This window comes from Suncus etruscus, chromosome 6, assembly GCF_024139225.1.
Source record: "Suncus etruscus isolate mSunEtr1 chromosome 6, mSunEtr1.pri.cur, whole genome shotgun sequence".
NCBI lineage: Eukaryota > Metazoa > Chordata > Mammalia > Eulipotyphla > Soricidae > Suncus > Suncus etruscus.
The window spans coordinates 95,046,279-95,072,055 of record NC_064853.1 but is presented as its reverse complement, the minus strand read 5'-3'; the positions used below and the strand labels follow the sequence as shown (position 1 = coordinate 95,072,055).

General features: G+C 40.3%; 1 protein-coding gene across 1 annotated transcript in view; it reads right to left on the bottom strand.

Annotated features, from left to right (window-relative positions):
- The window catches only part of VPS8 (VPS8 subunit of CORVET complex), a 272,714-nt gene extending 252,106 nt beyond the window's left edge, over positions 1–20,608 (bottom strand). The window contains exons 1-5 of the mRNA XM_049775814.1: positions 20,564–20,608; positions 8,609–8,844; positions 7,542–7,610; positions 5,165–5,295; positions 1,136–1,229 (exon numbers count right to left, since the gene is read on the bottom strand). Of these exons, the coding sequence (XP_049631771.1) occupies positions 1,136–1,229; positions 5,165–5,295; positions 7,542–7,610; positions 8,609–8,761 (447 nt within the window). The 5' untranslated portion in view covers positions 8,762–8,844; positions 20,564–20,608. The remainder of the gene's footprint in view (positions 1–1,135; positions 1,230–5,164; positions 5,296–7,541; positions 7,611–8,608; positions 8,845–20,563) is intronic.
- Positions 20,609–25,777: the final 5,169 nt, after the last annotated feature.

The following is a 25,777-nucleotide window of genomic DNA, read 5'->3' as shown; positions in this document are numbered from 1 at the left end:
AAACACCAATTACGCTTCACAAAAGAACACAGAGACACGGCAAAGGCCCAGCAGCCTGAATCTGTCGCTGTCATCCTCATCTCCAGAATCCGACTACTGTTTTGACAAACATTAAAATATGCTTGCATTAATTATGCTCTAAGTCATCCGCAATCTAAAAGGACCACGGAGCAGAACTGTTTCAGCCATGACATGAGCCATGCTCAAAAACTCAAATGGTTCCACTCTCTCCCAACCCAGCATTTCCCCATGAAGTGATGCACAGCCCTCCCCACATGCTGGACAGCTCCAGGGAGGTGGTGGTACCCTCAAGAATAATTTTCTTTGTTTTGGGACCACACCTAGCTGTGTTCAGGCTAACTCCTGGCTCTGTGCTCAGGGATCATTCCTAGGAGGGCTCGAGGGACCCTATGGGGTGCCGAGATGGAACCTAAGTCTGTTGCCTGAAGGTAAACACCTTACCTGAAGCACTCTCTCTCCAGTCCTATTTGTTCCCTTAAAGAAAGTAGATATCCAAAGAGGCACTGAGTGATTTTACTTTTTTCCTAAAAAGGGGGCAGTAGGCCAAAAAAGTTTAAGAACCTCTGTTCTAGTGATGTAAGACAAGTTAACCTCACCTCTTTGAACTTACCGTCTCATTTGTAAAATAGGATATGCTTTTCCAACTTTTAGAGTTTTAAGAATAAATGAAATAAAGTACATGTAAAGACATCCATGAATAGCGGGGTGGGGGGAGAAAATATCACTCAGTTGCGAAAAATTTGGGTCAATCATTTCCTCATGTGAAACGACTAAAAACATGAGCACTCCTCAACTACATACACAAGATGGCAAGGAAACTAAAAAGGAATCTAAATAAAGGGCAGCTAGAGTTTCTTTTAGACCTGCTGCCATATCTCATTTAGGCACACCCAAGACTCTACACAGACCTTTATTTCATGGCTGCACTAATTTCTACGTCAAGATGTGTAGCCATGTCGTATGAGTCAAAAATAATCACACCCAAACCATGAAAGCCAGATTGTATTTTTCTTGAGCTTCGGGCCAAAAGAAGTGCTGTGCTTTGTTTTATGCTCATTCCTACCTCATTATGCCATTGCAGGTTATAAAGTAGGGGAGAGAACAAAATACTTACAGCTGCAGACACTATCTGGGCAGAAATTCCCTTTAAAAGTGAATGTCGCATAACTGATCCATGGAGTGAAAAAGAATCAGGTAATTTCTTCTTCCTAGAAAAAATAAAAAATAAAACGGGGAGAGAGGCTTAAGAACAAAAGGGGAAAAATTGAAATGGCAGGGGTTCAAAGCTTTGAAAGGAAAAAAATTACATCAAAACAAGAAAAGCAGAAAACAATAGTGTATGTAATTGGTTAGTTCTGTTCTGCAAAGAGGCACAGAGAGCCTAATAGGGTCAGCTCTAAAATGTACTAAACCCTGTATCTCAGAGAAACACAAGAAGAAAATCAAATAAAGTCACTATTCCTTTTACACTAACTCAGTCTGTTCCTTGCCTCCCTTAGGTACAAGCAAGAGTTCAACTTGCTGAGGGACCTTCTCCAGCCCTCCACGTCTCCATTACCTCACTTCTGGCCTTGCCCCACTTTCTTTTCCTTCTCTCTCTATAACCACTCTTTGATTCTTTAGCCATCTCAAAATTTTCACTCACTACCCATTTATTGATACCCTACTAACATTTTCAATGATTCTACTCATCACTGTACAAAGAATAATATTTTTTAATTTTATCAGATACAGGGGCTAGAGCAATAGCACAATGGTTAAAGTGTTTGCCTTGCATGCGGCTGACCTGGGACAGACCCAGGTTTGATCCCCGGTATCCAATATTGTCCTCTGAGCCTGTCAGGAGCGATTTCTGAGCGTAGAGCCAGGAGTAACCCCTGAACACTGATGGTTGTGGCACAAAAACTCAAAAACAAATTTTTTTAATCAGAGGCTGAAGAGAGAATATAGTAGGTTGCCTTACATGCAGTCAACCTAGGTTTGATCCTCAACACCACACAAGGTCCCCTGAGCACAGAGCCAGGAGTAAGTCCTAAGTACTCCCAGGTATGGCCCCCCCCCCAAAAAAAGTAAACTGAGTACCTACTATCCACTCAATGTGACTGAAAGTATACTCTGGAGACAAAAAAAAAATTCATAGCATCTAAGCTCCTACTCTCAAGAACCTCAGTCCTCAGTCAGTAAGCAGAAATATATATATATATAGGAAAACAGAGCCTGCGGTTCAATGCAAGGATGTATTACTAGTCAGGTCCTGCTATGCCAAGGTTTACTGGGGCCACCCCAGTGGTGCTCAAAGACCTTCAGGTCTACAGCAATGCTTAGGGAACCATATGGTGCCAGGGATTGAATCAGGACTGGCCATATGCAAGACATGATCCTTAATCTCTATTTTCTCTAACAAGTTTTTTTTTTTTTGGTTTTTCGGGCCACACCCGTTTGATGCTCAGGGGTTACTCCTGGCTAAGTGCTCAGAAATTGCCCCTGGCTTGGGGGGACCATATGCCGGGGGATGGCTAGCGCTTGCAAGGCAGACACCTTACCTCTAGCACCACCTCGCCAGCCCCTAACAAGTTATTTTTAAAGACTAAATGCTAGATATAAAAACTTGAATTAAAAAAATACAGAAAGTGAGGCCAGAGAGATAGCATGGAGGTAGGGCATTTGCCTTGCATGCAGAAGGATGCTGGTTCGAATCCCGGTATCCCATATGGTCCCCTGAGCCTACCAGGAGCGATTTCTGAGCATAGAGCCAGGAGTAACCCCTGAGCAATGCCAGATGTGACCCAAAAACAAAACAAAAACAAAAAATATAAAAAGAGAGCTAGTGCAGGTGGTTAAGGCATTTTGCTCTACATGCCGCTGACCCTGGTTCTATCCCTGAGCACTATCATGAGTTCTTTGAGGCCCACCTCTCTGGCCACAGAGTCAGGAATACACCATGATGACTGCAAGGTCTAGCCCAAACCAAATGCTCCTCAACTTAAAAAATATCACAGAAGAAGAATAGAGCAGAAGAATAGAATAGGAGGTAAGAAGTAGAGAAAATTAGAGTCAGGGTACTAAGTTCCAAAATCAGTTATAAGATGAGTAAGTTCTGGAAATCTAAGAAAGTACAATGACTATATCTAACAATATTGTGTTCTATACTTGGAAGTTGCTAAGGAAATATATTGAAGGGCAGCTTTTAACTTTTGGTTCACACTTATTAGTAATTAGAGGCCGATGCAGTGCCAAGACCCCAGCATTTCAGAATATCTGAAGCATTCACTTCAGATATTTAAGATACATTTCAGTAAATCTTATATGTTCTCACTAGACAAAAACATAATAATCATGCAAGGTGAAGAAAGTGTTAACTAGTCCTATTGTAATCATCATTTTACTACACATATGCATCAAAAAATCATGTATCTTAAGCCCATTCGATGTTACATGTCAATTTTATATCAATAAATCTGAAAATTTTAATTACCCATTTGTGGGACACAGTGAGGAACAGGTTAATATACTCAGCAATGGTCTCTATACCATAAGAAATGACAACTTAGATATGACAGCCCAGATAAAGGCAAAATTTAAGAAGAGAGGAAAAATTCACAGACAACTTTATCAACATTAAAGTTACACATGAATTCAATAAAGTATTTACATTATGCTTCCTTCACTTCTCTTTCCTTTTCATGTTCTCTCCAAGAATTTGGAAGGTGAAAAGCAGCCAAAATAAAGTTATTTAGGGTTAGAAGTCCTTTTCCCAAATCTTTAATCATCGCGGTGCTGCTCCTCTGAACCCCTTCCAAGGGAATGAAAGAATTCTAGGGCTGACCTCTGGAGAATAAGAGGGGTGGGGGGAAGTGGGCCTCAAAGAACAGAAGGTGGTGAGGAAACCCTGTACCCTGCTTCAAGCTCCCACAACAGAAATGAAGCCAGGTTCTATCTGTGCTCCCACCACAAGTTCTCTGGGTTCCTAGGAGCTTGATATTAATAAACCCACAGAATGGGAGAAACTATTCACCCAATACCTATCAGACAAGAGACTAATATCAAAATTATACAAGGTGCTGACAGAACTTAATAAGAAAAAAACATAACCCCATCAGAAAATGGGGAGAAGAAATGAACAGACATTTCCTCAAAGAAGAAATACAAATGGCAAAAGACACATGAAAAAATGCTCCACATCACTAATCATCAGGGAAATGCAAATCAAAACTACAATAAAGTACCATCTCATACCACAGAGCCTCTCAAACCACATCACAAAGAACAAGAACAATCAGTGCTGGCGGGGATGTGGAGAGAAAGGAACTCTTATTCGCTGCTAGTGGGAATACTGTCTAGTCCAGCCTTTATGAAAAACAATATGAAGATTCCTCAAAAAACTGGAAACTGAACTCCCATATGATCCAGCTATTCTACTCCAGGGATATATCCAAGGAACAAAAAAATACAATACAAAAATCCCTTCCTCAAACCTATATTCACTGCAGCACTATTTACAACAGCCAGAGTCTGGAAACAACCAAGATGCCCTTCAACAGATGAATGGCTAAAGAAACTGTGGTACATATACACAATGGAATATTATGCAGCCATCAGGAAAAATGAAATCATGAAATTTTTCTATATATGGATGTATATGGAATCTATTATGCTGAGTGAAATAAGTCAGAGGGAGAGAGATAGACACAAATAGTCTCACTTATCTATGGGTTTTAAGAAAAATTAAAGATATTACTATAATATGGCCCAGAGACAATAGAGTTAAGGGCTGGAAGGGTCAGAAGGACTGGCTCACAATTTGAAGCTCACCAGAAAGAGTGGTGAATGCTGTTAGGGAAATAACTACATTAACAACAAGCATGACAATGTTAAAGAATGAGAGAAGTACAATGCCTGTGGTGAATACAGACAGGGGCCGGGGAGGAAGGGGCCATTGGTGGTGGGAATGTTGTACTGGTGAAGGAGGGTATTCTGTTTATGACTGAAACCCAACTATAAACATGCTTGTAATTAATCATGGTGCTTAAATAAAGATTTATATATTTTTTTAAAAATACCAAATTGCACTATAATAAGAAATTTATGTTTTAAGTGATCAAATATTCCAATCATATGCAAGTGTATTTAAGTAAATTCTTACCTTTTTAGGTTGGTCCTATCACCGCTGTCTGAGCTTGCTACAGATGAAGTATCATAGGAATGAGAATCAATAGTATCTATGTTTAACAACGTAGGATCCTCAAGAACAAAGGACTCATCTTCATCATCAGTCTAAATTGGAAGAATATAGATCAATAAATTCAAAACTCCAAATATTCTGTAAGTCAGAGCAGTGATGACGAATTTATCCAAAATACTCAACTCTGATTTTAACCTCTTTTTCATGTACTGCTATTGACCAAAAAAGCATGATACAGAATTAAGTTTTAATTTTAAGTAATATCTCTCTCTACAAAGAATTAACTCCAAAAATTGCTTACTTGTGGCAGAAGACACAGGGACGAACATGCAGATTATTTGTCAGCCGCAGATTTTATTTTTTAGTGGGGAGGTGGTTTTTGACTTTTGGACCACACCCAGTGATGCTCAGAGCTGGCTCCTGGCCCTGCTTGGGGATCGAATCTGCATCAGTCAAATGCCTTACCCTCTGTTCTATTATTGCTCTATCCTGGACCATGCAGAATATTCCTTTTGTTTTGTTTTGTTTTTGTTTTTGTTTTTGGGCACACGCAGCAGCGCTCAGGGGTTATTCCAGGCTCTACGCTCAGAAATCTCTCCTGGCAGGCTCGGGGGACCATATGGGATGCTGGGATTCGAACCACTGTCTTTCTGCATACAAGGCAAATGCCCTACCTCCAAGCTATCTCTCCAGTCCCAGAATATTCCTTTTTTGTTGTTAGTTGTTTTGTTTTGTTTTGTTTTGTTCTGAGGCCACATCTGGCAGTGTTCAGGGTTTATTCCTGGCGTTGCACTCAGAAATCACTCCTCAAGGGACTATCTAGGATGCTGGGATCGAGCCCAGGTCAGTCAAATGCACCACTATACTAACATTCTGGCCCTTGCAGCATATTTCTGAAAATCCAAGCCTGTACAGATAGATGCTTTGCATGCTAATTCATAGCCAATGGCCACTGAGATGCAAACAAATAACACCCTGCTATGAATAAGTAATCACAAGAAATAGGACAAGCAGATAGACAAAGACATTCTAGATACAAAATAACACATGCAAACACTGTGATTTCAAAATAGAAATTTTTGCCCAGGACAAAAGAAATAGTTAAAATAAGCTAGAGGAAGAAGCCCAAGAATAGCTTGGTAGTAAACATTTGCTTTGAGATTAGGAGGCCGTGAGTTCCAATCCCAGCTGAATTACCCACACATATATGATGCTGGTGGCACTGCCATCTTGGCACCTAAGCACAACAGAATGTACAACAGAGTGTGCTACTCTGGGGAGCACCAAAAGTAGAGTTTGCTAAGCCCAGCAAGTGCCACAGCCAAGTAAAAGCCAGTCAAATGTATGAGAACCCTGGCCAAAGCAACAGTAGTAGCGAAGGGAAGAGGAATGGGCAAAACATTTAAAAATACCGGTATATTATTTTAAATATTATTACTGTGTATGAGCAGAAATTGGAGGGAAACCAAAAAAGAAACGCTGGAATGCAAATTGTCAAAAGCTGTTTACTTCATTGACCTGAGATGGTCCTATTGATCTTGACCCCACTGTACCCTTAATACCTAGCTCAATGCCTGAAACACTGTCCTTACTTAATTACCACATTATACAGAGATCAGTGGGATAGCAACTGGAGTAATTTGTTCTGTTGTTTTGTTTTAAGTTTTTGGGTCACACCCAGCAGTGTTTAAGGGCTCAGTCAGGGGTCCTCAAACTTTTTAAACAGGGGGCCAGTTCACTGTCCTTTAGACTGTTGGAGGGCCAGATTATAGTAAAAACAAAAATTATGAACAAATTTCTATGCACACTGCATATATCTTATTTAGAAGTGAAGAAACAAAATAGGAATAAATACAATATGTGGCCCGCGGGCCGTAGTTTGAGGACATTGGCTCAGTGCTCAGGAGACCAAGCCTGTGCAGAGAATAAAACCTAGGCCTCTGGAATACAAAACAGGTACTCAGCCTCTTGAGTGATCTCTCCCATTCTTTTTTTTTTTTTTTTTTTTTTTTTTTTGGTTTTTGGGCCACAGCTGGTGACACTCAGGAGTTACTCCTGACTAAGCATTCAGAAATCGGTCCTGGCTTGGGGACCATATGAGATGCTGGGGGATCAAATCACGGTCAGTCCTAGGTTAGTGCGTGCAAGGCAAAACACCCTACCACTTGCCACGGCTCCAGCCCCGATCTCTCCCATTCTTAAACTGAGACTGTAATATGTGACTGAACTGGTAGCTACTCTACTGGGGATTGCAGATCTAGATACAAACACTGTAACTAACCCAGAAAGTATTAAATTTGATGTCATAAAATGACAGAGGTCAGTAAAACATACTTACCTCATTTAGTATGCTTTCCAGTGTTGGAGGAGTATCAACTTGAGGGATATCAAATTCCTTGTCATCAATCTAAAGACAGAAAGAACTCAATACCACGCAAAGAGATTTTGTATTCTATAATCAAGAGTTCAACTGATTGGAACCATTATGAATTAAAAGTCAAACATAGCACCAGAGTCTGGAGATCGCACAGCAGGTAGAGCACTTCCCTTGCATGCAGCCAACCTGGGTTCAATCCCCAGTACCCCCAAGCACTGCCAGGGATGATTCCACCAGAAGCAACCCCTGAGCATCACTGTTTGTGTCCCCAAAACCAATAAAGATATAAATATATAAAAGCACAAAACTAAGCATCTAGTCCAAAGAGAAGTGGTTGTTTTTATCTCTTTCTATAGATGTTACAATGGACAAATATGTTATAACTATGCCACTTTGACAATTCCTTCCAGAGAGAGGGAATTGAAGAACTTTGGCATGACAAAATAGCATGTCTTATGATGAGCCCTGTCTAAGTAGATAGATAGGTAGATATAGATATATAGATATATAGATATATATATGCCATAGCTAACAAATGCATGACATTCTATTTTGTAATTATTTCTTCATGATGAGGTCAAACAATTTGCTGTTACATATTTTCATGGTTTCCCCACATAGGGAATTTCTTTTCCTTTCTCTTCTAATTTCCAATATACTTTTCTATTTAAAAAATATTTTCATGGTGATGAAATCATATTTATGTCATATAAATGAGGCAAAAATACCACTGCACAAAAATTCAAAACCAACCACTAGCTCTATGATCTCAAGAAAACTTTAACACAGATGCACTTCAGTTTATTTCTCTACGAAACAGGTTTTCTAAGTGTTGAGAAGTTCAAATGGAGTTATAGATTGTTTCAAAATTGTAATAAATTATACAATGGGGACTTAAGTTATTCCTAAAAGTATAGGCTCTTATTAATCCATCAAAACATTACAGAGAGTCTTTGAATCATAAATAAAATACACTCTAGCCAACATCTTGATTAAGAATCATCACTTGATTAAAGCTGAATTTTTACCAGGTCATTTTTGAACTCCAGTTCTTTGTCCAGATCTATGTAAGAGAATTTCGAAAGTGAAGCTTCTAGATTGAACGATTTATTCAGTTCTTCTTCAGCAGTCTTGGCACCGAAGCTCTGATCCAAATTTTCATGGTCTGATTCACTTTCCATATTTACTTTTAATAACTGTATTCAGTTAATCCCAGCAAGCTTTCGTTCTGTTTGGTTTTTGTCCTTAGATGACAATCTGATCTCTTTTCAAAAAAAGAAAAAAAAGTGTGTATCACTTAGATTTCCCCCATTGGACATTACAAAGACTCATTTGGCCAGACTTCTACAGACACTCATTCTTTGTTTAATCACTGATTAGAAGCAAGAAGTAACCAATACCAGAATACCAGTAAGAAATGGGAGCAAGTTTCTATGAACGCACAAAGGAGGACTAAGTCAGGGGTCTAGGAAGTGACCCACCAGTCTCACGAATGGTCATAACCATGGACTAGAGCTAAGCTCAGTCAGGGTACTCGACACCAGGCAGATTCTCTAGGTGAACAAGGATAAATTAATACCAAAGCCGCAAGTAACCCCTTCTTCACACTACCAAACCTCAGTGCAGCTTCTGGGTTCCCCTGAGCAAAAGCACATAGGCAAGTTTTGCTACTGATATGGAGATAAGTACAGAGGCCACAGATTTCTAAGCTCAGTGAATGTAGACATGAAAGGTACAGAATGGGAGCTTATTATTAATATAGAACAGCAAGTCTAAGGGTTCAGCTCGGTTAAGGAAAGATAGAATAATTCTACAAATGACTAGAATCATAGAAAAGCATGGACACTTCAAAATTGAAAAAGTGAAGAAAAAGAGGGGCCGGCGAGGTGGCACTAGAGGTAAGGTGTCTGCCTTACAAGCGCTAGCCAAGGAAGGACCGTGGTTCAATCTCCCAGCGTCCCATATGGTCCCCCAATGCCAGGGGCAATTTCTGAGTGCTTAGCCAGGAGTAACCCCTGAGCATCAAATGGGTGTGATCTGAACCCCCCCCAAAAAAAAAAGAAAAAGAAAAAGAAATGTGGATTTGGCGGAAATGTATATTCTAGTTTTTGTATTATATTATTTGGTGAAGTGTCTCCCAAATGGTGCTCAGGGGTATGGCGGAGAGGGGGTTGTTCCTGGTGATTCTCAGACAACTGGACTGAGTGATTGGCTCATTGAAGACCCCCAGAATCAGTGCTGTGAGGTTCTCCCCTACAGAGTTGAGGGGTCTCCTGGGCCACACCAAATGGTTCTTGGAGACCTTCAAGCCTATACTAAGAGGCTACTCTAGGGACTGTGTGGTACTAAGGATCAAACTGGCACTGGGTCTTCCCCAGCCCTAGTAATACAGTTTAAAATGAGATGTCATAGCAGAATGATTTGGTTTACTTACAAAAATGTCTTCTCTAGAAAACTTTAAAAAAATTAGAAATAAAATTCTAAGCCAATGCCTAAATTTATTTTTTAATTTTTTTGTAAAGTAGTAGGCTACAAGTGAACAAGCTGTAAAAAATAAAGACAATCACTTAGTTCTTCCCGTTTAAAATAAATAATACTATAAGACCATAAACAATACCACCAACACAATGATAATGAAGACAGATTTATTCTGTTCTCTACAACCTACCTTCTTAAAACTGGGACACAAACTCATGTATGGTTGCACTTTTAAGTATGGGGGGTCATAAGTGCTTTAAAATGAATTTGTGATTTATTATCAGCAATTGATCTGCATATCCATTTTATAAACCCAAGATTGTGTAAAAATATCTCAGATGAAAGAGGTGGCAAATAGAAAAAATTTAAAAGTTCCTATGGCCCAAAAACAAAACAAAACAAAAGAATTCCTGTTCTAGACTAAGGTATATTTCATCAAATCCAACAACTAACAGGAAGGTCCACAGGGAATTCTTGTTTCACTCTTGTTTTCCTCTTGGGGGGTCAAACCTGGCGATGCTTAGGGGTTACTACTGGCTCTCCACTCAGAACTCACACATATGCACATAGGACCACATGGGATGCCAGGGGTTGAATCCGGGTCGGCTTCACACAAGGCAAGAGCCTTACCCACTGTACTATCTCTCCAGCCCTTTATTTCATTCTTGAGGCCTAGTGAGGACAAAAAAATAATCTAACAACCAGTTTTTAGAAAAATCTATCTAATAAGGGATAAAAGAGGACAATGCTAGTAATTAAAACCAGCAGTTTCACACATGCAAAGTCTCACACTCTGCAACTGAGCCACATCCTGAGCCTAAGAATGAATGTTTTTAAGTGGTCTGGGAATTAGTTATCCTTGTCATTCAATAGCACATCCATGCTCTTTTTACAGTCTTGAAGAATAAGGCTCTTTCTTTTAGTACTACTAGTTTTACTTCCTCTAATGTTTAATTTCTTTTTTTTGTTTTTGTTTTTGTTTTTGGATCACAGCTGGCAGGGCTCGAGGGTTACTACTGACTCTGCGTTCAGAAGTCACTCCTGGCAGGCTCAGGGGACCATATGGGAGGCCCGGAATTGAACTGGGTTCTGTTGGAGGTTCTGTTGGAGGTTAGCTGTATGCAAGGCAAATGTTCTACCACTGTGCTATTGCTCCAGCCCTTAATGTTTAATTTCTATTATATTTTGAGAAATCAGTATCTACTGTGCATAAGAGATATATACAGATTCAAGAAGACTAATGTTGCGAGAGCTGAGACCAAGTTTTTTGGCTAGTACATTTGGGTTCTTACCAAATACAGACTCAATTTCTTCACGTTACAGAAGACAGATTTTTTAAGGCTCTGAACTATGAACATGAGCTATCAAACACATTTCTGAAAGACATTGTCAATGAAACTCTGTATCTAGCATATCTGAAAGGATCTCCTCACCTCGGGTGTACAACTACTTTTACAACAAGCTACATGCAATAGCAATATTAGCTTTTAATAGGATCGTGACAAATTACTTAATAGAGATCTCTTTTATTTGTACCACTCAGCAAAAATGATTACCATTAGTCAAAGAATGTTTGCAAACATATACAATTTAATTCACATTTGATGGTTTCTAAAGGACTGTTATTAATAATCTTACTCATTTTTAAAAGAGAATGGAAAGAATGCATCTATCTAAATATTTAATAATCAAAATATATTATTCTTCACTTCTATCTTTCCAAAATAATAAATAGGAAAACTATTGTCAGAGAAGGTCCTAGCAGTGTTCAGAAAACATTAGAGCCATATCCAGCAGTACTTAGGGGACAGTGCAGGGCCAGGAATCAAATCTGGGGCTCCCATATGCAAGGCATGAACTCCATACATTTTGAGATATCTCTCTGAAATCAGAAAAATTAATTTTTCTGATTTTTATTTATTTGGTATAGAGCCACACTTGGTGGCGCTCAGGGCATACTCCTGGTTCTGCGCTCAGGTTGCCATAAAAGACACTGGGGATCAAACCCCGATTGGCTGTGTGCAAGGCAAACACTGTACCCGCTGTACTATCACTCCAGCCCCCTAAGTTAAGGTTTTGAGTGAGGAATCACCCTAGTTCATCTGGGTGAGTCCGAGGGCATGTAGGAAGAAGAGTGAGTGTGTGGATGAAAGAAAAAGTGGCCCCAGAAACTTGGAGAAGGGCCATGCTGCAGGCTTAGAAAATAGAAGAATGGTCCGGAATTCAGGGCTGTCTCCAAGCTGCCAAAGGCAAAGAAGCTGAGGTGAGCCCTGAACCTCCAAACAGGGCCATGGCCCCATCCAGCTTGATCTTGGCCTCCTAGGATCAGTGCTGGACTTACAGTGACAGAACTGAGAAAAATAAGAGTTGTGATGTTCTAAGCCTCTAACTGTGTAGTAATTCATTAAGGCAGCAACATGATCTAAAAATGCTAGCAAACATTGGGTTGCTGGCTTCACCTCCAATATTCTGAAATACAAACCCCTCCCTTGTCACTCGCCCAAATATTTATTGAGCAAACTCCTCATTCCAAGAGGCAACTGGTGATGAAATGCTAAATATATGATACATAACAGGTGCCCTTGATGTTGATAGAAACTTCAGATACTACTTACATTTTTTTTCCCAGTACAAAGACTGACAATGAACTATCAACAATTTCCTCTTGAGGCACAACTAGTTCCTCTAGATCCTGTGATCTAGTGCTCTTAAGAGTTCTAATGGGGATGCCAAGCACAGACTGTACCTACAAACAACACAATAAAGGTTACACCAATTATTTCTTAGTCTTTTCCATAAAAAAATCAGATTAATTGGACATGAAATGTATGTCACAGAATTATGATTACGCAGTAAATTGTTCTCTTCTGAGCACTGATCAATATTTTAATAGTCCCAATTTAAGTTTATGTGACATCTTGATAGTTCCCAAGATAAGCCCATGACATTATTCCCAACCAATAATAGATTTGAGGTTCATTAAAATAAAAATAGACCATATAAACTGCAATGACCCCATTATGACATTGGCCAACCAAATAAGACTTCTGGATGGGACCCACCTATATCTGCTAGGTTAATGAATTATTTCACCCACCTTATTTTAAAAAATGACCCTGGCAAACATTCCCATTTATGCTCCAGTTGTGGATTCTAGTTAATTCACTACATTCTTTATATCCTCAAAGTGTTGCATGAGTTGCTTTTCATATTACAATGAAATTAAGGGTTTTTATAAATGCATTACATTCCCAGAAGACACCATGAGGTTATACCATGGAAATGATGTTTCACAAGCCAACTCTATCTAGCCTTCTCAATCCAGGCTTTTCTCTTCTTCCATTTCACTGTTTTACCTGGTCATCTTATAGTTTATTTTGTAAAGAAAAATAAAACACAGAATTAACATCCTTCAGTATAATACTATCTTTTTTGGTAAATGAACACACACAACTCCCCAGTAACTACACAATAAAATTCCAATTCTAAGCCTGTAAACCCAGACATCTAAAACATGACAGCTAAACTTATAGTTTTATTATTTTGTTTTTGTTGTTTTGAATTCTGGATACCAGAGGTGTTCAGAGAACATCTGCTGAGCCACAGATGGCTTCATGCAAAGTAAGAACTTTAACCCTAGTATTATCTCTCTGTTTTGTATTCAAATTCCTTCAAGAATGGCTTCCAGGGAACTGAAGAGATAATACAGAGAATAAGATGCTTTCCTTGCACAGGGCCAACCCAGGTTTGATTTCTGCACACACACACACACACACACACACACACACACACCCAGCATCAACAACAAAAAACAAGAATGTTTCCACATTCCTGTCTTGTCTGCTCATGCTCATTCCCCTGCCCTTTCCTTTTCCTGTCCACAGTCCTTCCTTCATTCCCTTTGTCCACCTTTCTTTAGGATAGTGTCTAGGCACGTCCTCATATTGGCTCCTTAGTTAGGCTACCATAAGACTATGTCTTTTCTCCCCCATCTATATAACAGAAAATGAAACTGTATACTCCATAAGGCTTTTTCTTTTTAAATTTTGGGGCCACTCCCCAAAGTGGTCACCAGAGCCACACCTGGCGATACTTTGCTGGTGGTATTACTCAGGGGGCAATATGGTACCAAGGCACACACCTAGGATTGTGAACATGGAAGAAGATGCTCTCCCACTTAAGCTGTCTCCCTGGCCCCTCATTAAATTCAGTGACTTGAACAGCTACATAGACATGAAATATTGATGTGCTAATTAAGAGAAGAATTAGAGGACAGGAATAATACCACTGTTGTGAATGAGACGTATCAGTTTTATTACCCGTAATTGCAAAGCTTCAGAGAACATATTTGACTCACAACACACAGGAATCTATGCCATGAGAAACCAAATTATAATTGAGTTTTTCCTTTACGTAATCAGGGCTTGTCAACTACTGCTGGTCTCATTCCTCCATCAAGGAGCAGTTAGAACACTGCTTCCTTGAGGTTGATGATGTGGCTTGATCCCCAACGAACCCCCCACTACACACACACACACACACACACACACACACACACACACACACACACACACACACACACACACCACTTTGCTTCCTCACAAAAGCCTCTTGTCCGGCTCAGCTAAGCTAGGCTTCCTATTAATATGCACCTACAACATAGTTCTCCTCTTTCATTACCCTTATTATACTGCAATCATGATTTCAGTGTCTGAACAACCAACCATTCCCCTCCCTCAACTGGAATGAAGATTCTAAGAGAACAAAGACCAGATCTGCCTTGTCCCCCATTGTATTCTCAGTGCCTAATTACATAGTACCTAATCAACTCACCAATCCATTCACTCATCCCTTCCTCTCTCTATAAGAAGCCAAGAAACACTGCATCACTGGCTTCAAGCCTAGGATAGCTGTCCTGGTCATTCAAAATAAGGTATGGTTAGTCATCTACCACAAAAAGCTCTCCTGGCAGACTTCATTCTTAGCATCTCTGAGATTTTCAAGTCCTTAACACTTACTTTTTAATGACCATTTTGCTCAGATATATACAGATATTTTCTGTTCTTTTGCATTAGTTTAGCCTTTAGGCCAAGATGAAAATAAGGGTTCTGTACTTTATGTCCTTTTAGTTTATAGGAGTTCAACTTCATCTTCAATGAAAAGGAAAAATGAGTTGATTCCCATGGAGATGGGGACTCAGTGCATCATTCCAAAGAATAGTAACTCAACACTAGAGAGTGAACACAGACAAGGAGAAGGGTATCTACTACCCTTTTGGTCAACCTCAGAAATTGCATTCCTTACACATAAGCAATTCCATTCATATGTGCTTGTAATAACAAGCTGCACAAGATGCCCACATGAAGCAGAACCTGGAGGCACAGGACTACCTGAAACACTGTACATCAGCTTGTAACATGACTCTTTCTCAGAGCACTTGACAGGGACTCTTTTCAAGGGGACTCCAGCTCCACTTTGATTATAAGTTGAGAAACAGGTCTCGTGTTAGATGCTCTGCTCCCATACACAGGAAGGAACTGCTTACTCAACCCTCCTCATATCTTTCAAGAACATATGTATATAGGAAACTATGGCCCATCACAAGTGGGAACTGTCTAACCCAGCAGTCTGACACTGAGGGAAAAAAATCCAAATATTGGTTTCCTCCTCTTTTCTTATATATGTCTAAATGAGAGGAGTGATCACTTACAACCAACTAGGAAGTGGGGCTGGAATGATAGTATAGTGGGTAGGGCACTTGCCATACATATGCCCAACCCAAGTTCAATTCCTGGTACCTATCTGACCCCCAATCCCCACCTGGACTGATCTCAGAGCACAGAGCCAGGAGTAAGCCCTGAGCACTATTGGGTGTAGCCCAGCCCCACTCCTCCCCATGTCAAAGGAAAAAAAGAAAAAATGAAGAGCAGTTCTAGCTGCCATCTTGCATACCTACATGTGTGCCCATAACCTCACAGCTGGTCCACCAAGACTCCCAGAACAGCTAGTCCTAGTTTCCTAGTCCTAGTGTCCCAGAACAATCCTAGTCCTAGCACAGCCCATTTCTACACCAGCAAAATGAAAAAAATGATGAACCAAGAAAAGTTCACCAAACTGTACACACAAGTATACAATCGTGGGGAAAAAAAAAACACTCACAGAAATAAGCAGGTGGTTCACAGAACAGATGATAAAAAGAACGTAAGTCCTTCTAAAAAAATTAATAGATAGGTCTAGAGACACCATACAGCATGTTTATTTTGCATCCAATTGACTAGGTTCAATCCTCAGCACACATGGTCCCCTGAACCCCACCAGAAGTAATCCCTGAGCGCAGAGCCAGGAGCAAGACCTGAACACATCTGGGTGTGGCCCAAGCAAAAATAATATAAAATAGTTAGGGGTAAACAATTATCTCTGGTACTGAAAAGGTGAGTATGTTCACAAGCCAAGAAATAGTGATCTGGGGCCGGAGAGATAGCACAATGGTAGGGCATTTGCCTTGCAAGCGGCTGATCCAAGACTGACATTGGTTCGAATCCTGGCATCCCATATGGTCCCCCATGCCTGCCAGGAGAGATTTCTGAGCACAGAGCCAGAACTAACCTGAGTGCCGCCAGGTGTGACCCAAAGACCAATAAATAAATAAATAAATAAATAAATAAATAAATAAATAAATAAATAAAAAGAAATAGTGATCCAACCCTAAAGTTCAGGCATCCCTGATAGCAAACACTTTCATCATTAGAAGCCACAGTGAGGGGTCAGAGAGATAGCATAGAGCTAAGGCGTTTGCCTTTCATGCAGAAGGACGGTGGTTCAAATCCCGGCATCCCATATGGTTCCCCCTGTCTGCCAGGGCCGATTTCTGAATGTAGAGCCAGGAGTAATCCCTGAGTGCTGCCAGGTGTGACCCAAAAACAAAACAAAACAAAACAAAAAAGCCACAGTGAGACCAAGCAGCTAACAAAAATGCTTCCCATCATCTAAAACCTGGTACAGACAGTCTGTTTAAGTAGACTGGCTGAAGCTCTGCCCAAACAATCTGGGATGGAAAAGCACCACTAGTTACTTGAGAGAGATGATGATGAAGTTCCAGATCTCATGAACAATGAGGTTTTCAAGAATGAAGCAAAGAGAAATAATAAACTTGAAGGAATTACTGGGAGCTGCTATTTTATAGTTTTATTTTTAATGTTGTGCAAGGATCTAATATCTTAAAGTTCAAGCTCCTTGGATATTGCAGCTCTTTTCAGTTTTTGCTTATATACAATGCATTCTTGCTGATAATTAAATTGAAGATGTCTTGGAATAAAGTTTGGAACAAAGGTTAATAAAGTTCTTTACCTATTATGCAGTTTAATTATTTTTGTTTTTGTTTTGGGGCCATACCCAGTGGTGCTCAGGGGTTACTTCTGGTTCTGTGCTCAGGGATCACTTATGACAGGCTTGAGAACTTATGGTAGGGTACCAAGGATTGCACCCAGATCAACCAAGTCCAAAGCAAGTGTCCTACCTACTGTACTATCACTCAGTACTATACTACTGTACTATCACTAATACTCTATGGCAGTGGTCGGCAAGCCGCAAGCTGTATGCTGCTCTTTACACTTTTTAATGCCTCTTCTGTGTGCCGGCGGCCCCTCCAGGAGTCAGGACTCTGCTCCTAGCCTCTGTCAGTGCTAAGAAGCAGAGTCCTGAGTCCTGGAGCGGCGGTCTGGCACACAGAAGAGCCACATTAAAAAGTGTAAAGAGCCGCATTCAGCTAGCGAGCCGCAGCTTGTGGACCACTGCGGGCCTATGGAGTTTAATTTTTTGGACCATTGTGGGCCTATGGAGTTTAATTTTTTATTTCATTGGCAATAATTTGGAAACAAAAAAGATATTTTATAGAAAGCTAATATGCCATACATTATAACTATAATAATATTTTTCTTCTGTTTTGTGTCTGTTTTTATTTAGGCCACACTCGGTAGTGCTCAGGGATCAGTCTTCACAGACTCAAGGGACCACATGGGGTTCTGGGGATTGAATTTGAGTCAGCCGCATGCAAGGCAGGCACACTACCTCTGTACTATCTCTCTGGTTCCTAGAAATTAAAGTTATTGATGGAATTTGATTAAAGATGTGAAAAGACAGTATAATACAAAAACAAAAGCTAAAAGAGTGTCTGACACCAACCTACTCATGAATGAAACTTAGTTCTACTATAAACTGTGAGGGACAATCCACTATCAATTCCACTAAAGAACCACCAAAATTATCTATCCCAAAAGACAGGACAATTTTAAGAACAAAGTCTGCAAATATCTCTACCAACATGTAAATGACATAATCAAAGAAAGTAATGAGAAAAAATCATTTTTCAACTTCTAACAATTTCCTACCAATGTAAAACAATCAACCTTAGAGATACTGAAAGAGCACCTGAGTCTTTGAAGGCTGAAATACATTCTCCTTTCTTAATTCAACTTAATATAAGCACATTCTAAAAAGTAAAGGCCAGAAAAAAATTCAAGGCTGAGAGGTTGGAGCAATAGTACTGCCAGGGTAGGGTGCTTGATTTTTTTGATCCCCAGCATCCCATATAGTCCCTAGTACTGCCAGGAGTAATTTGTGGGTTCAGAGCCAGAAGCAACCCCTGAGCATCAACAGGTGTGGCCCCAAAACAATACAAAACAAAACAAAAAAAAAAAAAGAAATTCCAGGCTGAGTAGACAAAAACCTTTCTATCTTAATAAACTCCCAATTAATTTAACTGTCACCCTCATTTCTCTTGGCTAGGTGTAAAGAAGGATGGAGTCACAAGCATTATTCTTTGGTGAGCACACAGTAAGGAAAACACAACTGGCAATATTCAGGGAGCATTCATTGCAGAGAAGCAAACCTGGGGCTCCCGTAGCAAAATATGCAATCCTTTAAGTCACCTCCCTATCTCACAATCTTACTCTTTTCTATTAAAGAACAACAGCTTCTTCCTTTAGCTGTGAAAAAAAATTATGATAAAATCCTTCCAACATCTACAAAAGCTTTGCTTCAGAAAATTATTCCTCCTCCACTCCCTGCATTTTGGTGCTTCTATCGACTGCCCTACCTGCCCACACATAAAAGTACGTAACAGTCCTGTATCCAAGCTGGCCATAAAACATCCTTCCCTGCGATATGTAGATACTGAAGGTGGAAATTTTCCCTTAAGCTTGGTTTGTGTAACACAGGAGCTATTATACCAAGTGAAGATAATTCAATAGCAATTCAAGATTCAGTTAAAACTTGTACTTTGATCTTGTAAATATATACAAGCTGTGGGTCAAGAGAAATTTTTATCTAAAATCTACAGAAACTACGAACAGATCAAAAGTTAAAGATACTTTATTAAGTTCTAAGTAGTGCTTTAACTTCTTTTTCTCATCTACAACTAACAGAGCCATAATGGTTGAGATGCCTATGAAAAGAACAACTCAAGATCATCAAGATACCCATATCCTGGGAGATGGAAACAGATATATGTGTGGTTAATGGTCCAGTTACATACAAGGAATTACCACCATTCTCTGTGTGCTCTGAAAAAAAGAACTAAACCTCTTTGACAAGCAAAGTCCAATAGCTCACCTAGAATTTTTCCATGTATCTTTATTCTTCACAACCATCCAGCCACTGTCAAAAGCTTCAATATTCAACTCTGCTTAAATGTCACCATAAGCAAACCCCCATCTTACACAAACATGTGTAGATCTTGCATCTCCCTTAAACACACTTCTTCAAACACAAACATCTGACATGTAATTATCTCCCAAGCTCAGACATCTGGAGTAGAGTTGGCGCCAGGAGGTAACATCCATGTTTGTTATTATTAATCTTTTGGTGGTGGGGGGGGGAGTGGGATAAAGAGGGCAGTGTCGTGGAGGGTGGGAGATGCAGAGGACACATGAGGGGGCCTGCCCATCAAATCTCATAGAAGGAGAGTAAGGAAGGGGTGAACCTGTGAAGGCACCCCAGGGCCCTGTGAACCTCTCCCTGAAGCTAAGCGACTTCTGCAAGTCTGCAGAAGTCTGCAGGACGCGCACCAAGTCTGGGTGGTGGACACTTCACCTAAATGTGAAACCTTGGCCTCTCTCCTGTCTCCTACACCTCGGTGCTTGAAAGGTGGGGTGCAAACCTGTCCCACTGAGGGTTCTTGGGAGGGAGGATGGTGACAGATCACTCCTTTCTAGTCTCACAGCCAAGCAGAACCAGAGTACCTGTCTGTCCCTCAACAAACAGTGGAAAGCAGCAGGTGGAAACTGCCTGAGCCAGGGCCCGGCCCAGTGCAGGGCACGCCCCTCTGCCCAGTGCACCCGCCCTGCCCTGGGGCCCCCCAAGCTGAGTCGGTTTGGAACAGCTCGTCAGACACCCCGAGGCCGCAAGCTGTCTCGCGAGGGGAAAGAGCCGAGGCGAGTTCCCCATAGGTACAGCCCCTCACTCCACTCCCCATCCTGCTGGCCCGCTCTTGGGATAAGGTTAGTTACCTGAGCTTGCAGCCATTCCAGCCCAGGACCCTAGGCCCACGTGACCCGACCCGCCCGTCTCACGCACGCGCAGTAGCAACCTTGGGGCTTCGTGCTTCCGCTTTTCTCCGGAGCGCTCCGCCCCCTCTTTACCAAGCCCCTTTTTAAAGGGCCAGACACTCAGCGACTGAATGGGTGATTAACTTCTGGGAGGAGAGAAGACTAGAAACCTGAAAAAGGAGACCGACCAATCAGTTGCAACCCTAGGGCTAAGAAATGAAACTCTCTCCCAGTCCTATGATGAGAAAGCATTTACGAAAGTGAAAATATTTTCTGTCAGCCCAGAATGGGTAAATAGATATTGATAAATACTGTGTTAGTTCCCAGGTTTTTGAAATTTGCAACAGCAAGTAATGTTTTTTTAAAAAATATTTTCAATATCGAAGTCAATGATAATAGAATCAAGGGACCTAAACTTGAACGATTTAAACTTAAATGGGGCCTGTTACAATGGCAGGCCAGGGAGCAAAAGGTGGTGGGATAGGATGCACCCTGGGTCCATCAATGGAGAAAGTTAACACTGATGATTGTGAGGACTCTGACTCATTGTATATCTGAAATTCAACTATGAAGACTCTGTTGGTCACAATTGTCTCAATAAAATAAAATTTAAAAAATTATTTTTAGTAGGACTGAAGTGATAATACAGGATTAAGGCACTTGCCTTACATGCTATGCTGCTGACCCCTTTTTGCCCCCTCCCAGCAAACCACTTATGGTCACCCCACAAGCCAGGGGTCACTCCTGAGCACCCCCAGGTGTGGCACAACATCCCCTGAACACAAAATAAATAAATACTTTCTTTTTTAAAATCTTTCCAGGGGCCACTTCAACTGTCTAAAGGCATCTTGCATGCTGAAAACTTGGGATCTATTCCAGAACTGTTTCATCCCGAGCACAGCATCCCCAGCTCCAACCAAAAGTAACCCTCCACCCAAGCACGGCCAGAAGAGGCAAAAAAAAAAAAAAAAAAAAAAAAAAAAAAAAAAACACAGCAAAACCTTTCAAAGATAAATGTAAATTGCCACTGTTTTATTGCCAAGTAAAGACAATAACACAAGTGCCCTCCCTCCCCACATACAACTAATTTATAGTTAACATTGTTCCATAAAATTCACCGTGGTATAGTGTCTTACACGTAGCCAGCCCAGGTTCGATCCCTGTCACCCCATATAGTCCCCCTGAGTCCCACCAAGAGTGACATGTGAGCACAGAGCAAGGAATAAATCCTGAGTACCATTAAGTGTGACTCAAAACAAAACAAAACAAAAACAAACCAGGGGCCAGAGTAATAGTGCAGGGGGTAAGATGCTTGCCTTGCCTGTGGCTGACCAGGATCTGGGCTCTGGCAGCCTTTATGGTCCCCAAGCCAGCAAGGAGTGATTTGATTTCTGGGCACAGAGCCAGAAGTTTTCAGCATTACTAGGTATGCCCCCCCCATTTTTTGCTCCATAAAAATACAGATTAACATGGAAACTTTGGAATTTCATGGAAACACTCTCCACTAAGGAAGATAACCTTAAAAAAGAACACGACGGGGCTGGAGAGATAGCATGGAGGTAAGGCGTTTGCCTTTCATGCAAGAGGTCATCGGTTCGAATCCCAGCATCCCATATGGTCCCCCATGCCTGCCAGGGGCAATTTCTGAGCGTGGAGCCAGGAGTAACCCCTGAGCACTGCCGGGTGTGACCCAAAAACCACAAAAAAAAAAAAAAAAAAAGAAAAAAGAACACGACATGCCTATTCCTAGCAAAGAAAGATGAACACTTTTGAAACAAACTGGTTTTAGAGTCATCACAGTATGTGACATGACCTGGGCACAGATCCCAGCCTGACTGGGGGCGAAAGTGAGGAAAATAGAAGAAAGAACACCAGAAGATACTCCTGACAGAAAGAAGGGAAACATGCAGCTGGGAAGACCTTGTACAAGTATTTGCCAGATCCTATGAGTCTTTCAATGACCCAGAAGTAAGTCACAACCTTGCCTAAGACCTCAAGCAGAACTGAAATAAAAGCTCTTTTGAACACTATATTGTGTGAACATGAGACCATCTTCCCAGGATCTCAGATGAAGGAAAACAGAAGACCACTTCAGAGAAGAGGTAATGGCTTATCAAAGCTCTGAAGAATCTCAGTGGCCAGAACAGAAAGAATGCCCAGTTCAGAAACGGATGGAATCAAGACAATGCAAAACAAGATTAGAGACAAGTTGCAGGTGTCTGGTTAGTAGCTTTTAAAGTATTTGATCTTTACTCACATAATAAATACATTTCAAGACCAAAATGATAGTTCAATATGTTCCAGTGAAGACTTTGCATGTGGGAGGTCCAGGTTCTATCCCAGCATCCCATGGTCTTCCAGGCATCACCAGGAGTGAGTCCTAAGAACCTAGGTGGGTCCACTCCCCTCTTCACACACACACACACACACACACACACACACACACACACACACACACACACAAACAGATGGGACCTCGGGGTCAAGTTGTCTCAGGATCATAGAGTAAAAATAAAAAATGGTCAGTCCTAAATACCCAAACCAATGTCAACAACAGTATTATCAAGAGACCCATGGGGCTGGAGAGATAGTATGGATGTAAGGCATTTGCCTTGCATGCACAAGGATAGTGGTTCAAATCCCTGCATCCTATATGGTCCCCGAGCCTGCCAGGAACGATTTCTGAGGCTAGAGCCAGGACTAACCCCTGAGCTGCCAGGTGTGACACAAAAACAAAACAAAACAAACAAAAAAATAGACCCAAACTATAACAAGCTATACACAAAATGAACCTGTTATACTAGCCGTTTAGGGGGCTAAGGGTAGAGAAATGGGATGCATTTTGGAAACTATGGTGAAGGGAGGTCAATGCTGGAGGTGGGAATGGCCCTAATTCACTGAAATACAGCTGTGTAAGACAGGAAAGAGAAAGAAAAAAAAGAGGAAAGAAAGAAAGAAAGAAAGAAAGAAAGAAAGAAAGAAAGGAAGGAAGGAAGGAAGGAAGGAAGGAAGGAAGGAAGGAAGGAAGGAAGAGGAAGGAAGGAAGGAAGGAAGGAAGAAAGAAAGAAAGAAAGAAAGAAAGAAAGAAAGAAAGAAAGAAAGAAAGAAAGAAAGAAAGAAGAAAGAAAGAAAGAAAGAAAGAAGAAAGAAAGGAGGAGGGAGGGAGGGAGGAGGGAGGGAGGGAGGGAGGGAAGGAAGAAAGAAAGAAAGAAAGAAAGAAAGAAAGAAAGAAAGAAAGAAAGAAAGAAAGAAAGAAAGAAAGAAAGAAAGAAAGAAAGAAAGAAAGAAAGAAAGAAAGAAAGGAGGAGGGAGGGAGGGAGGGAGGGAGGGGGGAGGGAGGGAGGGAGGAAGGAAGGAAGGAAGGAAGGAAAAGAAAGAAAGAAAGAAAGAAAGAAAGAAAGAAAGAAAGAAAGAAAGAAAGAAAGAAAGAAAGAAAGAAAGAAAGAAAGAAAGAAAGAAAGAAAGAAAGAAAGAAAGAAAGAAAGAAAGAAAGAAAGAAAAGAAAGTGTGGAGCAGAAGGGAAATTAACAGGAATCTCACAGGGGTCTTCAAACTACGGCCTGCGGGCCACATATTGTATTTATTCCCATTTTGTTTCTTCACTTCTAAATAAGATATATGCAGTGTGCATAGAAATTTGTTCATAATTTTTGTTTTTACTATAATCTGGCCCTCCAACAGTCTGAAGGATAGTGAACTGGCCCCCTGTTTAAAAAGTTTGAGGACCCAAAGTCTTTTAGCTCACTTTTGGGGTTTGGTCTGGTTTGGTTTGGATGTCAGGGATGAAATCTACGGCCTAATGCTAGTGAAGCTTGTTTTTCATTGCTTAGCTACATCTCCATACTCTAGCTGACCTTTCTGAAATATCTCTGTAGCAGTTTTAATATTCTGTGTAACTCTATAAAATAAACCTTGGGCCTCTGAATGCATTTTGTAAGGAAAGGAATCCCAACTCACAGGAGTGTTTTAGGAAAGAATGGTCCCTGCTGACTTTCTGTACTTCACTGGGTTATTTACATTAATTTTAAAAAATGAAAATATTGTGTGCTTCTTTGAGAAAACTCAGAAAAATTAGGAAATATATCAAGTAAAACAGAAATTATCCACATTCCAGAAAAACCACTCATCATTTTGGTTTATTTTCATTGGGTCTTTTTCTTTGCATTCTTTTTTGACATAATAAAACTACATAGGCTATTTTATTCAATAGCCTTCTTTCCTTTTTAAAGATATTTTATCTTGAATACTATACACTATTACCAAAAGTATTCACAAATATTATTTATAATGGCTACACATTGATGATATAGTTTAGTTCATTCTTTTGGGACATTTATAGGGGTTTCTTATTTTTTTGGCATTAAAAAGAACACTACCATGAATATCTTTATATATAATTCATCACCCATACTTTAAAATGATTTCCTTAAGATGGAAACCTGTAAGTGAATTACTGTTTAGTTCAAAGGCTTTGAAACCCGTTAGTCTGTGAATACCTACCACCAAATTGCATTCAAGAAAGGTCAAACAGTTTTCATTTTCACCAGAAGTGCTCAAGAAAATCCATCATAAATATTCACCAGTATTTTTAAAAATATTTCTTAAAAAGCTAACCAAATTAAGAGAGGAAATGGCCTCTCATTTTAATTTGTATCAGGTTACTAGTGGGGTAGAATATCTATATAGATTTATCGACTCATTATTCTGGGAATGCAGTTTAAGGTATATGTTTAGATGTATAATTGACAAATAATACTAAGTGAGTTATTGCAGACTTATGAGAATAAGAAACAGAGGATTTAAAATAATAAATGATGTGGCAACACCAAGTCATAACCAAATTACAATGTGGTATACCATGCAAACAAAGATTAGAGGGAAAAGTGAGTCACTGTAGCCCATGGTTCAATGCATCTGTGCTCTCAGAATCAGTACAGTCTGTATTATGAGTGGTGATTTAGTATCAACAAAATAGTCTTCCTTAGATGAAATCAATATGGTAATTTTTTATTTTCTCATTTGCTTGTATTGCTTGTTAAGCCTATATTTAAGCTGTATCTTGGGTTTTATAGATGCATAAAATCTATTTTTAAAAAAAGAAGTGTAGGGCTGGAGAGATAGTACAGGGGTTAAAGTGCCTGTCTTGCATCCAGCCGACCTGGTTTCAAATCCCTG